The 15365-nt window shown below is 39.7% G+C and overlaps 1 protein-coding gene across 3 annotated transcripts in view; it reads right to left on the reverse strand.

The window, feature by feature from the left end:
• Positions 1–15365, reverse strand: part of LOC144653827 (alpha-mannosidase 2C1-like) — a 33229-nt gene that overhangs the window by 16758 nt on the left and 1106 nt on the right. For 2 of the 3 annotated variants that reach the window (XM_078513932.1, XM_078513931.1), the window contains exons 2-26: positions 14175–14300; positions 13364–13460; positions 12630–12656; positions 11876–11946; positions 11384–11561; positions 10417–10517; positions 10058–10149; positions 9546–9652; positions 9285–9395; positions 9000–9092; positions 8602–8718; positions 8451–8488; positions 7928–7985; positions 7470–7561; positions 6828–6881; positions 6076–6202; positions 5259–5349; positions 4620–4711; positions 4449–4479; positions 3740–3798; positions 3045–3210; positions 2234–2319; positions 1988–2082; positions 1457–1561; positions 1172–1244 (exon numbers count right to left, since the gene is read on the reverse strand). In XM_078513932.1, coding sequence (XP_078370058.1) covers positions 1172–1244; positions 1457–1561; positions 1988–2082; positions 2234–2319; positions 3045–3210; positions 3740–3798; positions 4449–4479; positions 4620–4711; positions 5259–5349; positions 6076–6202; positions 6828–6881; positions 7470–7561; positions 7928–7985; positions 8451–8488; positions 8602–8718; positions 9000–9092; positions 9285–9395; positions 9546–9652; positions 10058–10149; positions 10417–10517; positions 11384–11561; positions 11876–11946; positions 12630–12656; positions 13364–13460; positions 14175–14300 — 2287 coding nt within the window. Of the gene's footprint in view, positions 1–1171; positions 1245–1456; positions 1562–1987; positions 2083–2233; positions 2320–3044; positions 3211–3739; positions 3799–4448; positions 4480–4619; positions 4712–5258; positions 5350–6075; positions 6203–6827; positions 6882–7469; positions 7562–7927; positions 7986–8450; positions 8489–8601; positions 8719–8999; positions 9093–9284; positions 9396–9545; positions 9653–10057; positions 10150–10416; positions 10518–11383; positions 11562–11875; positions 11947–12088; positions 12146–12629; positions 12657–13363; positions 13461–14174; positions 14301–15365 lie in introns of those variants that run through there. The other variant, XM_078513933.1, reaches the window with a different exon arrangement.

Below are 15365 nucleotides of genomic sequence, written 5' to 3' on the forward strand. Positions count from 1 at the left end.
AATTCGAGGGCCGTTAGTTTATCGGTTTTTGCTGATTGCTCCCTGTCACCTTCTTTTATTAAAGTTGATTGATTGATTGATGATTGATTGATTGATTGATTGATTGATTGATTGATGATTGATTGATTGATTGATTGATTGATTGATGATTGATTGATTGATTGATTGATGATTGATTGATTGATTGATTGATTGATTGATGATTGATTGATTGATTGATTGATTGATGATTGATTGATTGATTGATTGATTGATGATTGATTGATTGATGATTGATTGATTGATTGATTGATTGATTGATTGATGATTGATTGATTGATTGATGATTGATTGATTGATGATTGATTGATTGATAGATGATTGATTGATTGATTGATTGATGATTGATTGATGATTGATTAATTGATTGATTGATTGATTGATTGATGATTGATTGATTGATTGATTGATTGATGATTGATTGATTGATTGATTGATTGATGATTGATTGATGATTGATTATGATGATGTGATATGATGGGATGATTGTGATTGATTGATTGATTGATGATTGATTGATGATTGATTGATTGATTGATGATTGATTGATTGATTGATGATTGATTGATTGATTGATGATTGATTGATTGATTGATGATTGATTGATTGATTGATTGATTGATGATTGATTGATTGATTGATTGATGATTGATTGATTGATTGATGATTGATTGATGATTGATTGATTGATTGATGATTGATTGATTGATTGATGATTGATTGATTGATTGATTGATTGATTGATTGATGATTGATTGATTGATTGATTGATGATTGATTGATTGATTGATTGATTGATTGATTGATTGATTGATTGATTGATTGATTGATGATTGATTAATTGATTGATTGATTGATGATTGATTGATTGATTGATTGATTGATGATTGATTGATTGATTGATTGATTGATTGATTGATTGATTGATTGATTGATGATTGATTGATTGATTGATTGATTGATTGATTGATTGATTGATTGATGATTGATTGTTTGATACTGTCTTCTGGTTATCCTATCGCTAACCCGAACATGACTACCTGTTTATTTTTTTTGGACTTTTCTCTTCCGTGTAACAAACAGTTGCGGAATTGCAAAGACTTGAAAGAGATACTATAACCGTAATACCTACCTCAACTGAGACTCTAAGTGGGCCTTCTTCCAAGATCTTAAATTCTTCAGATGATGTGGGGAGCAGTAGCTTTCTGTTTGAATTGGAATAAACACAGTCACCAGGCAAATAAATTGACTGATATTGAAGCAATTCGAGAAGCATGTTTCTTAATCCTTCGGATACCTCCGAGGGATACCCCAGTAAAAGGGAACACGGAAATTTAAACACCGGGATTTTCGTGGTGGGGGAGAGGGTGGAAAAGGAGACTTGCTTTGTTTACTGTGGTCTCGTTTTGATACAAACCTGGATTCAAGGTAGTAAGGCATTACATCCCACGCGTCCCAAAACAATGGAATGTCGTCAAACAGGATAAACTGGTTTCCAGAATAACCAGGACTTATGGCTTCCCTGAAATTAAAAACAATCTGTCAACTCCGTTGTAAACTAAGCCATGTTCATTCGATTTATTAGTTTTAATTTTGTGCGTTGTCTTGTTTTAGCCCTTTCCTGGACTGGTAAAGACATAACGCGCAAACGTAAACCATGTACATATACCCCAACTTGATGCGGCGATTCACTTTGTTTTAGTCTACAAGGTCAAGAAGAGAAGCAAAGCGCCTACTTCCAAAACTGCTTTTGAACACTTCTTACAACTTTTTTTTTTATTTTTCAAATCATGATGATCGCTGAAGGCAACGAGCGTAAGAACTAACGGACATCACAACAATGGATTGCAGAACCCGGCAATTTTCAATTACTTGACAAAAAACGGCTCTCTACAGTTCAGTGCACATGGTAAATTTGATATGTTGTAATCAATCATGACTACATTACCTGCCGCTGGCCTTGTGCACGAGACTTCTCACCAAGCCTCCTCTGACCACTTCAGCCCGAACCAAGGCATTTTCCAAAACAACAGATCCTTGTAACTAAAGCAGAAGGTGGAACAAAATGTATTTCACTAGATAAGACAGCTCATACTTTCACAGCCAGTTAAGCAACAACGCCTTTAAATTCAAATTATCATAGGATAAGAATTCCAAGGGAATGAAATAGCAAAGAAGGTTTAAAATCACTCACCTGGTCAAATGAGACAGAAACATGGTGTAATTCACTTGGTGTTTCCCTAACGGTGCTGATACTCATGCTCGGAACTGAAGCCAATACTGAAACAAACAGAAAAATTCAAGAGTGACAAAAACTACGGTAGTTTGGACTAGAGCAAGGGATGGAGGTACAGTGGATTAGTGTTTAGTGCGTTGCACTCGAAATTCTCAAACTCATTAATAACTCATCAAGTAAAAACAAAGAAAATCATAACCGTAAAGGAGGTTTAGATACCCGGTCTTAATTAGCATAGATATTTTACGATTTTATTTCTCCGTTTACTCCTTATTTTTTCGAAAAGACATAACAAAACTCGAGATAGTGTTTCATCGGCTTTCCAAACACCTCGAATTTTGTCAAAGAATACTGCGCTGCGCATCGTATTTTCAACTCTGTTTTCGGTGTTTGGATATCCCGATGAAACACTGTTTCTTGTGTTTGATATATTACGTCAAAAATTATAAGGCTGACGACATTCTTATTTTGTTGTTGTTGTTTATTGTGCAAGACACTTTAATCTCACTATGCCTCTCTCCACCCAGATGTACCAATGACAACTGACAGTTGAGTGCGGAGGAAGAGAAAAATCTCAAGTAAAATACCCTGGCAAGATGTAAGCCATGCACTGCTTTGCTTCACATCAACAACACCTTCACGAATGTTTTCAAATGGTCTTTTATGCTGTAACCAATTAACCCATTAACGATTTCAAAACATAACAGCGCGTAGTATCTAACATTGGGGATATACACGTTTACATTTCAATACTTGGCACGTATCTTACCGAGGGGTCTTCCTTCCTTTGAGCTCTGCTTTTTTACCGACGACTTTTCCTCTGCGGATAAGCATTCCCATAATTCGTCAGGAAGAGCGACCACTTCACTTCTCGGCCAACAAAAGGAATTGATAAGGAGCGGCTTGGTCACGTGATTCTTCTGGCCAGAGTTGAGCTAAAATATTTGAAGAATTAGTGAGACAGAATGTGTGTGAGTGCGTGAATGTTAAAATACAAGAATGTGGTTCGAGATAGAACAACTTGTCCACTATTGTTCTTTTCTTGCTTGTAAACAAGCAAAACAGTCGAAAAAATGGTGCCCAATGGACAATATTGATTATTAAAGCAACAAATCAATTTTATGCAAGCACATTATCCACAGTAATAAGCAAACCATGAACCTCTTTCTGCAGTACAGTATAGAGCGTTTTGACGGCGGCCATATTGGTCTCTTAAACAAGAAGAACTCATTTCCAAATTAACAGAAATGTCATTGTTTGGGAAAACCAATATGGCCGCCGTGACTTTATGCGAGGGAGCTCTGTACTAGATAGAATTCGCGATAACAAAAACGTATACCAGAAAGAAGTAAGCAGTCCTCTTTGCCTATTTCCCAAGGAAAATGGACGGAAAAACTCCATAAGAAGAGTAGCACAATTTAAATAATATACCAAATGCTTTTCTCTCGTGTTTTTGTTTCATACCTGAGATATCACCCTGTAGCAACTGTCGTTGAATATTCGCCCGGTGCCTTCAAGGATCTCTGAAAATTTTAAGATTGAAATCTACATGAACGCCAGTGCATATGGTACCAATAAAAGTATAGAATCAATATTCAAATTCATATTTATCGCCTTATAAAGTGCTGCTAGACAGGGTAAACTGTCTCCAACTTCATGATCAACGCATCTGTAAATTCCTTACTATCTTGTACTAAAGTCTATTTTTCAAATAGCTATCCGGCCTATATGAGAAACATGTTCTCGTTCCGTTCTACTTCATACAACCTGCGTGGAAACTATAATATATATACTGAAAATGGCCAAACCTAAAACTACAACTCTTGGTCTCCAATCCTTTTCTCATCTGGCAACAAAAGAATGGAATTTTCTACCCAATTTTATAAGGTTATGAAACTTCTCAGACTTCAAAAAGCACACCAGCAAAGCCAATTCATGCAACATGTAAATGACAATTTTATAATTAGTTAATATAAGTCAATTGTAAATATGTAAATAGCAATTTCTATTTTTAATTTTTCGTTATCAAATATTTTGTTGTATTAGCTTGTAAAGCTTCTCTGAAATTCGAGCTTAAATAAAGTTTATCATGATGATGATGATGATTCAAATAACCCGACCAGAACTGAGAATTTAAGGTAAAACGCGCATCAAATCCATCTTTTAAGCGTACCTTTATAGCTTTCCAGCGCGTCGTCAGCAGCCTGTGAAATGCAGAAGATTTGATGAATTAGTTTAGTAAAGAAAGTATTGTGCTGTACCGGCGGGCAAGCAAAAACAAGGTCGTACTTGGCCTGGCCATCCGAGACAAAATATTAATGCAAAAAAAAAAAAACATTTTCACCTGTTTGATACAGCTTCCTGGTAAAATATCATGAAATTGATTTAAAAGCATGAGTTTCCAGATCCTTAAAAGTTCGTCGGCTGGATAGAGTTCTAAATATTAAAACAAATAACCGACTATCAGTTAGCTTTGCGCGCGGGAACTCAACCGTGGCGGTATGCACGCCGCAAAACTCATAGCAGACTTTCTTAAAGTCCTTCGACGCGCGGTTTAGGTATTTCAGCCCTCTCGCGACTTCGTCACACGCGATCGTCGCTTCGCAACGCTTTTCGCCTCGCTACGCTCGCCCAGAGGGCGACTTGATGCAAGTCTAGTCTCAGAGATTTCTCGAGTAAACTGGCAATGCAGTTAAATTGGGAAACTGTGAATGAGGAGACCTTGGGGAAAATGTGAGTAGAAAAAGGGCTATACTTGATAATTTTTATAGCATTTCAACATGCTTCTTACAATTGACCCACAAAAGCTACCAGAAACACTAAGGGCAGAGACTCCGTTGTAGAGCGTTTGCACCGGAATCGCAAGGGTCATGGGCTCGAATCCTGTTCTAACCTTTTTCTTTGTTAAGCACATTCAGTACAACCAATTAGTAGCTGCATAACTGCAAAGATCTCATTCCATGTATGACTGTATAAAACTTACCTGGATTGGTGTCTCCTAATACGAAAGCCAGAGTCGACATGAACTCAGCGTCATGCAGGAGGAATTCACTTCGGCGGTTACCTTGTTTTATCTGAAAGAACGTGTTTAAAAAATGCACACATGTTCTTATATAGAATTAATATATTCATTTGGGTAGAAAATTAACGGTACCTGTACTCCAGTCCAGAGCATAAAAGAATGAACGAATAATCGATTATTCTCGTCCCCCAGAGTCCACGATCCTTTTGTCTGCGCCAGGTATCGAGACCTCTAGCCGGCTCCAACACTGGAAGTCCGCGATTCACGGACTCATTGTCAAATCTGACAAGTCTGTTTGGCTGAAAATACAGAACGAGTACTCTGCGCATGCTCACAAATCGAGACTGGCCAGAGGTCTCGATCCCTGGCGCAGACCAGAAGGATCGGGGACTCTGGGGACAAGAATGATATTCGATATATTTTCTCGGACTTGCGCCAGAGAACAGAATTAGAATAAAACCAGAGTAAATGGCCTAGCTCACAGCGAGTCTCACGTAGCTCAGTTGGTTAGAGCGCCCAACCGGTATCTGGTAGGCCATGGGTTCGATTCCCGTCGGGGACTCAGATTTTTTTCTTTGTCCCACGCTCGTGTCATGTAGAATAATTTCTTCACCAAAACCAGAGTAATAGATAATAGTTCGAAAGCAGACCGCAAAAACTTTTAGCATCAGGTTAAACGAAAACGTAATTAAAAACTTCTGCTATCTCTATTTGAGTTGTTTGCTTTTTAGTTTGTTTGCTTGGTTCTTGATTGTTGTTTGTTTGTTTGTTTGTTTACCTGTCCCTGCGTGGTATATGTTCCTTGATGAAGCTCCAAGTACAGCTCACCGACCCACGTGCACAGCTTGTCAGCGTCACGTGACTCAAGGGAATGGAAAAAGTCTTGAGGATTTGACAGCTTAACCCTAAATCAAATAAAAACAAAAATCACATTACGCACAGTTCACAGAATGTAGCTGTATCAGAACTTGAGCCAAAAGCATGTAACCCGTGCCAAGAACGGGAAAATGCGCACAAGCAAACTCACGATTGGATTTTGTTTTCTGTAATTGGTTGCCGTAAAAAGAAATCGTGTTTGTTGTAATTTACTATATACAAGTTTTTTAACCAGCCAATCGGGCCATACTGCTGGAGATTGTCCCGGTTTCTGTAGCATTAAGCGGCTAGGAATATTTCTACTCTTCCCTGAATGGGATGCTACAGTAAGTCCATCGCAGGGTCCCCCCCCCTCCCCCCAGCATTATGTCGCCGGTACGCATTTATACACCTGGGTGAAGAGAGGCACTAAGAGTAAAGTGTCTTACCCAAGAACACAACACAGTTACCCCGGCCAGCGCTAAAACCCAGACCGGTCGATCCGGAGTTCGACGCACTAACCATAAGGTTACCGCGCCTCCCACAAAAAATCACGTACGCTCGGTAAATGTAAAAGCAAAGCAAATTAAAGACAATTCTTTCGACGGTCAGAAGACGAAAAACGTTCCCTCCAACATAAAGTTAAATAAGAAACGTCGTCCAACGTTGTCTTACCTCGGACAGCCATCTACATCCTCCATTCGCTTCAACATTTCAAGCATGTCTTCTCTGCAATGGCACAAAATAAAACTCGAGTTACAACACTAGAAACAACATAGGCAGTAATTGGCGATAATTTACCAACCTCCAAACTTCTAGCCATCACGAAAAGGAAAGTGCTTTATTCTGTGTTCAACACAATACCTGTTTTCTCAGTTCCTATTCTTTTAAAAGAGTTTGATTCAGTTAAATGCTCTGACTGTTTTAATTCAACCACGCACCCCCACGATTTGACTGACCCCGTGTTTTTTTGTGAACAGGGTTGCTAAGAAGCATTTGATCAATAGGGAGCAGGCACAGCAACGAGAGGACTCGCCTCCCACGAAGGTGGCCTGGGTTCAATTCCGGCCTGGTGTCATATGTGGGTTGAGTTTGTTGTTGGTTCTCGTCCCTGCTCACCCGAGGGTTTTTCTCCCGTTTCTCCGGTTTATCTCCCTCCTGAAAAACCAACATTTAAAAATTTTAATTCGACCTGGATAGAGGACCCGCAAGAAAACCAGCTAGGGCTGATGTGGCTTCCTCTCTGAATATAGTACTCTGCCTCTTAAGCAGGGATATCCCAGAGCACCTAAGAGAGGTTCCGGGGTCAGTACTCACGAGGGTCCCCCTCCTCCGTCTCCATGACCGTACAGCAGCATACTGGCGTGCACTTGTCCTTTGTCTTTTAGTTGTTTAACTGTCTTTATGACCTAAGAAGAGAATAAGAGAGTGTTTTTTTTTCTAACCCTCAACGAAACAATATTAGACAACTCCCTCTTTAATAAGATCATTAATATTATCACTGACTATGAGCGTTAAAGGTATATGTTAGTGGGTACAATTTTCTATCAAAGGTATATGAAAGGCCTTAGGGTTACCTTTACTGTAAAAAAAAATTGGCATATAAAAGGGTAAAGATTTAGACCTCGGAGCGTAGCCTCCCTGAATTAATCTTTTGAATACCCCCTCCCCACCCGGGCCTACCTCACTGAACCCCATCTTTCCGCCATCACTGGCATGCGCACTCGTTCAATCTCAAAATAAAATTTTCTGTAAGTGTAAGCATTACAACTTACATCAGCGGCATTTCCACGAGACTCGTACGTGTCAGCGGGAGGAAAGTGTGCCAGACATCTGAGGAGAGAGGAGAACGGAATCATTAAAAGTGACAGTCATGAGTTTTTGTTTATTTGAGAAAAAAAAAAACTACAATGTAAAGAGTTCTTTATTAGACAACAACTGATAACTTAACAGAACAAAAAAATATTATTCCTAATTGCGTACTATTTTTAGTCTCTTTTATCTCGTAGAGCATTGAAAAACAGTCGGCATTCGTGTCCATCTCTCACCGCTAGGTTGTCAGTTGACAATTTTGTGTCTTGTGCCGGAAGGATAATAAAGCACTGTCACTGAGCAACGCAACGATCAACCGCCCTATGATTAAAAGCGTCGTCGATGAAAATCCTTCGCCCGTTCTAGACCAATTGTACTACCAGATTAAGACCTGTTCTAGTACCTCTCTACCTACCCAATGCAGATCTACCCGGGAAATCTATGAAGCGATTTAATGAGCTAAAATTAGAAAACAGCAATGTTTACCTTGAGCCATCAATTCCCTCCCAAAAGAATGTGTGAAACTGAAGAAGAAACAGTCGAAATCAAAAGTAACAAGTGATGTAAGATAATAATCTAACAAAGCGCAAGCAAGAGATACAAAAACATAAAAGCAGTTATATACAGGATCCCTTACCGGAAATTTGTTAATGAGACTCCAGCTCAGTTTCATTGTTAAGAAGTACTTCATTCCAACTCCGCGAATGATCTGTGGGAGCTGGGCCGAGTAACCAAATGTGTCTGGCAACCAGAACTAATAAACAACAACAATAACAACAACCACAACAAAATGTCAGTCGTGTCATTGGTAAAACAGATAACGCACTTTCAGACCAAGAATGTCCATAGACGCTATGAAGAAAGCATCGTAAAGCAGAAAAAAACGAACGTTGAAACTCTCTTTGCGCTATCTAATCGTCGAATTTGAGCCCACTCTTGAGCAGGTAAGGTGAACCAACAATGAGTCTTCCATTTCCTTGTTCATCAACGCTACAAGACAAAAACAACAATAACGCTGTTTTTGATCAAACTCACCTCTTGACAAACTTGTCCGAATTCTTTTTGATAAAAGTTCTGTCCAACTACAAACTGACGAATAAAAGACTCGCCACTGGGTATATTACCATCCTGAAGAAAAAATACAGAGAATTTTAAGTTCACAATCATTTTGCGTCTATAAGCAGGTTTTACAAGAACAGGAAATAAACTCGACCTACAATGCTATAACGCTGACTAAGTCAGCAAAAGCCTGCGCACTCTAGGCCTGCTTCTAGTGCGCATTAATCCAAAAAAAGCTACGAGTCATGAACTGTTTTTTACCATTTCCACCCAAGTTCCGCCAACAGGGATGAATTGTCCTTTAGCGGCAAACACCTTGATCTCATCAAACAAAGACGGGTAATGGATTTTAACCCACTCAAGTTGTTGCGCCTACAATCGAAATAAAATATACAGTCAATTAAAGATTAAAACACTAACGACCTCAATAAACATGTTTAACAAAAAAATCCACTTCTTGAGAGTGGGAAGATTTCCTCCAACAAACTAGTTCATAGAAACAAATCCAACAAATACACAGACCTGAGAACAAACAAACTTGAAGTCAGGATATTTTTCCATCAACCGTACAGCTGTAGCGAAACTTCGACCACACTTCCTCACTGTCTCGGCGACGGGCCACAGCCACGCTAAATAATATAACAAAAACAATTGGCATCAATATGTTTTAATATGACTCAAAGTAATAACTTCGGCCAATCACAAAGGACGCAAACAATCCAGTGAACCAATCAAAACTCGATGCAACTACATGTAGCCGGCGCGAAGCGCGGGAAAACGTGTGCCAGCGAATCAGGATTGAGAGAAAGTGGCGCGACTAAGCAAAAAGTCATGCAAAACCAAAGCAAATGCTAGCTCCCTATGACACTCAAGTGAAAATCGTTCTATCAAACGTTACAAAGTTCCTGGACGTTCCCAGGCCTTAACCGTGAATCCGGTCAAGTCTTGCATGGAAAGAATCGACGTTGAAAGAGTTAACTTAAATGACTGAGGGATAACTTTTCTTCATTTAACAGGAATGATAATCGGCTTACCGCAGTCAATATGGCAGTTACCGACCGCGTGTACCTGGTGCTGAGATTCACCATTGGTTTGTTTGAGAAATCTGGCGGCGATCTCGCGAGCCCTGGAACAGACAAGAAATACGCATAAAAAAACTATAGATCTGTGTGGCGAGATAAACTACGTATTAACTGAAGCAGGATATCGAGTCGGATCTTGAACGAGGATCACGAGCTGGGTTTTAATTTCGGGTTTCGAGGCAGGATCTCGAATCAGCATCTCGAGTCAGGATTTCAAGAACTCTCTTTTTTTTCTCATTAGATTAGTAAGTGCCATAAAAGCCCTGCATGTTAACGTTTATGGATCAGAAGATCCCAGGTGTATACCTTACCTCTTGAATGATGTTCTGTCCGACAAATCCTGACAAGCATTAACAATGTCATTTGCAGTGTAAAGAGCTTGAAAAGCTCTCGGGTTTTCTTGCGAGAGATTCTGTTGATAGAACAAAATATAAACAGGTAAAGAACAGAGTTTTGCGGACAAAAAGACGCGTTATATTAGAACGGCCAAAAACTATTCGTTGCACTCTTATAAAACTTGCAGGGAACAGCATTAAGCCGACTGAAAAAGCCAGTTGTCGTTAAATTCCATTTGAAATTTTCGATTTGCTTACATGATAAACATATTTAAAATTAATATTGCACAAATATGAACCTATCCCGACGCGCAGTTCAATTTCAACAAAGAGATCGACTTGTGGAAATACGAGTGGAAGCTCGAGAAATGATGTACTGAAGAGCAGGCCCCGCAGGCGAGTGTTTTCACAGCTTTTGCGCTTTCGAGTTCTCCCAAGCTTTCACGAGTATTTCCATAACCCGATAAAAACACGGAGAAAACTTTCTGTTTCCTAAAAAACGGCAAGAAAACATAAGAATAACGTTAACAGCTCGTGCTGGCTTTTAACACGCGCTTTCTTAATTATAGGGATACTTTGATACCATTATTACAATGACTTCCAAAAAAGTCCGCGTGCGAGCCTAATGGCCCATACGACTGGCGTGTAAGCACCGGTTTGTTGCATTAAACAACCAGGTGTATTTATACTCTCCCTGGATGGGATGCTAGTTTATCGCAGGGTTACCCACCAGTATTCATGCTGCTGGTACCCATTTATACACCTGGGTGGAAAGAGGCACTATGAGAGTTAAGTGCCTTGCCCAAGAACACAGCGCAGTGACCCCGACGAGGGCTCTAAAAAAGACCACTCAATCCGTACTTTATTACACTAGCCATAACGCCACCGCGCCTCCCTAACAATCACTTGCAAGTTTTTATTACTTTTTGAAGTTATCTCGTACCTTAGCCAAGTCTATAATAACGGTCAGGTCCATCAACACTTCATAAACTGCAGTGTCAAAAACAGCGATCTCTGCCATAGACAGTGTGTATTTTCGTGTAGGGTCAGGTGCATTAATCAAGCCATCTTTCCCAGCACCAAACATACCATTGGCGGCCATTTCCACGTACAAAGTATGCCTTAATTTAAAACAATGATAATTCATTCAATCGATAAATTATCCTTCACTTGTAGACGTAGTAAGAGTAAATTACTTCGATTTTAATTTTGTAGCTCGACAGTGCTTGCACTATATTAGAGGTGTGCGTTGCTTATAAAGAATTTCATTTACATATGGGCGCTTTAACAACGCCCACCATAAGTTCGGCCAGTCGCACCTGCCCACTGCATACCACCAAATTTTCCTTCTTTTGCTCGGACACCGCCGGGTATATGTGAGAAAAAGATGTAAAATATAGCGAAAGCTTAATTGAATACTGTGATTTTTTTATACCTGCCAGGGGATGCTTTGGTTGAGAACACATAATCTGTTCTTTGTTGGTGTCCATCTGCACCAGTTAAACCCTGTGTGGGAAAAAAACACTGTCATATTAAAATGTAAATAGCAAATGCTGAAAGTTCTGTCATGCCTGAGAGCCATTTTGCTTCCAAAAAACTGACCATTTTATTCTGAGAAACAATCAATAGATAGGTACGCAATACATACATAGATCTACTGTGCCTTCATGTAGTGTGAATATATAGGTCTGCAATATGTATCTGTCGTTTGTTTTGGACTTTTGATATTCATCTTCCAACTTTGCATTAAAGGTTTTTTAGCCATCAGGCCATCATTCTTTCATCCAGGGGTGGGTGGACACCGTCCCTGGCTTGCCTCCTCAAACTGCAGCTACCCCGGGAGAGCGACTCCCATATGAAAGGGGCAGGGATGCTCATCAGACATTTTGAAAAGGACACCTAAAAGAGACCAATGTTGGTGTGGCTCAAGCTTTTTTTGACCCCTAAAAGATACCAAAATACTAATAAAAAAATATAATTTATATTTGTATAATTATTTCTTCATGTGCAACACTAAACGATCTTGACCTAAAAAATGGCAAACAATATTGGCGTTTTGCCTGAAGCACCCTAAGTGAGACCAAAAAATTCAAAATTTACACCCCTATGCGAGATGAGGAGCTTCCCTGCCCCATTCAATCCATATGGGAGTCCCACCAGGGGCAGCTACGTGCATGTTTACATCATACCTGTCTGGGTTTTCCTTCTTGCCATACCTGTCATTTAGATCATACAATGGATGTGGGAAAGTTAGCACTTAAAAATGCTAGATTTTACCAACAAGTTGTAAAACTGATTACTGGTAACAAAAAAAACAATTTGCAAATTATGATCAATAATTAATATTCAGTAATGATAGAGCAGTTTTCAGTTGACTGTCCTAAAACCAAAACCAAAGTTATCATTCTAGTCTATCACAAAGAACACAGACAATCCAGTAAACCAATCAAAACTCGAAGAAAATACATGTAGCCAGCATGAAGCGCGAGAAAATGTACATGAGCGAGTCATGATTGGTTTTGGTTTTACTTTTGATTGGCTGAGAAAGTGGTGTGAAATTTTTAAACCAATCACTAAGCGTTGTAATGCAAAACCAATGCAAATGCGAATAACTTTTGACACTCAAGTGGAAACCGCTCTATTAGAGAAAATCCAATTCATAAACTCATACTTAGTTACTCTTTCAAACTTCTAGTACAGTTTGTTTATTCTGGTCTGAAATTAGGTGTAAGGGAGAAACTATTCTTTTTTTGTATTTATTCATCTCTTAAGAAGGGCATTCTGGTCTTAAATAACATACACGTTTCAAGAAGTTGCCACCCACCCCAACAAATTCTTTGGGAAGTTACTCCCTACGAATTTCTACAAATAATTAAATAATACAAATAACTAATTGTCTATTTTCTGAGTTGTATTAAATTACCATGGCCTCTGATCCAGAATTCCATCTGAAGTGTACTTCTTCTTCTCTCCACTCCTCTGGAATGTCCATCACAACTTTAAACCAATGCGTAGACCACCTGTATTGGAAACCGGTGAAACCAAAGTCATAAACAACCAACTTATTGCATGAAACTCGATGTCTTCATTGTTGGTAGGTAAAGGCAAAGTCTGTGTCCCCAAGCCAAGTGGCCCATACAGCCAGAGTTTATCCCGGTTTCCATAGCATTAAGTAACTAGGAGTATTGCTACCCCCCCTCCCCCCTGGATGGGATGCTAGTCCATTGCAGGGTTACCCCCAAGCAGTAAATTTGCAGGTACCCATTTATACACCTGGGTGGAGAGAGGCACTGTGAGAGAAGAGTGTCTTGCCCAAGAACACAACGCAGCGCCCTGGCCGGGATCGAAGTCGGGCCATTCGACTTGGAGACAAGCACGCTAACCATAAGGCAACTGGGCCTCCCACAAGTGTCTTCATTGTTGTATTGTTGTTAAAAATTGAGGCAAATATTGAATCAGAAATATGATCTGTATGTTATGCAATGCAGAGCTGAGAAAGGTATTGGAACCTTCCAGCCCCCTTAATTCCCGCCCAATTAGAACATGAAAAAATACCATAATGTCACCATTCTTCTCAGTTTTCCATCTCTTCAAGACATTGAGCTTTTCAGTCACTCTCCCTACCCCTACCCCACCCCCCCCCCCCCCACTTACCATCTTCCCTAACTGAAAATTATGTTAAACCCCTCCTGTTTCTGAACTATACAATTTTGAATTAAAAGTTTGTAACTTACGTTGGACCAAAGCTGTTTCCAACTTGGGCTTCAACAAACTTTCCACTGACAGCGTCATTGTATGTGACTCGACCAGGAGCTGCATAGTGAGTGAGAGAACTCACTGAGAGTTTCCTGGGATATAATCTACAACAAGAACAAGTTGACAGCTCTAAGCAAAATGTGCTGATCGATAGATGTTAAACTATTACAAATTCACCTGAGCCACTTCAGTAATGAATTTCTTCACACCAGCAAGGTTTTAGCAATCTGTACTTGCCCCAGAGAGGGAACAAGACCTTGGAAGTTTGTAATCCGTTCCATGGCACAAAAGACTCGGGCTTTAAATCGATCATCAATGGCTTCTTTTCTCTTTTGGGGTCAAGCAGATGGTATGCAAAGCACAATGGGATTACGTCACTCGATTGCACAATTTTGCAGATTTGTGATGGCCAAAGAAATCAAGGCCAAAATATTACTCATGGCCTCCAGCCGGAGTATTTATAGCGATTATAAAACAAATTTTGCTTTCGATTTTTGCTAATTTTGCTTTGTCTACCAACATCATGCGCAAGGCCACTTAGCCAGCTTATTAACGAGCCCAGCTGGCTTTTCTGGCCTTAATGGGAGCTCTAACATTTACCTAATTCTTTGTTTTCATGAGAAATTTCAGCCGGACTTAAGTTCTCTTTAAGCCAGTGAAATTAGCTGGCAGTTTGGCCCTAAGCGACATCCCTGAATACATGTACGTGTTATTTGTTTTGTTTACCTTATTACAGTTAAAGTGAAATAAACGCCTCTTTGTAATAAATGCCCCCTCTAGGACCCCTAAGTGTAATAGACACCCCAGGCATTTATTAGATCATATACGGTAATCCCTCTACGCTGTTAAAAAGATGATGACTGCATGGTTAATTATTGGAGAAGCGGAAATGGATGCCAGATGTTTTCTTTTTCATTTCTCCAATCTTTTGTTTTGTGATATACTGTCAACTCTCGTTATAGCGGACACGCTTGAGGCATCATTTAGTGTCCGTTATAGTGGAAGTCCATAAGGAGGGAAACAAAGGGAGTATTGTCATCCTCAATGAGCGCCAAAAGTGTTGAGACAGTCGCCACTTTTTGAGTACCCTGGACAAATTTTACCCCTCACCCTTTCAATATAACCCCCTCCCCCCGAAACAATGTTGTATTTACTATCTGCAAGACTTG

This window comes from Oculina patagonica, chromosome 5, assembly GCF_052425735.1.
Source record: "Oculina patagonica isolate OP01 chromosome 5, crgOcupat, whole genome shotgun sequence".
Classification (NCBI taxonomy): domain Eukaryota; kingdom Metazoa; phylum Cnidaria; class Anthozoa; order Scleractinia; family Oculinidae; genus Oculina; species Oculina patagonica.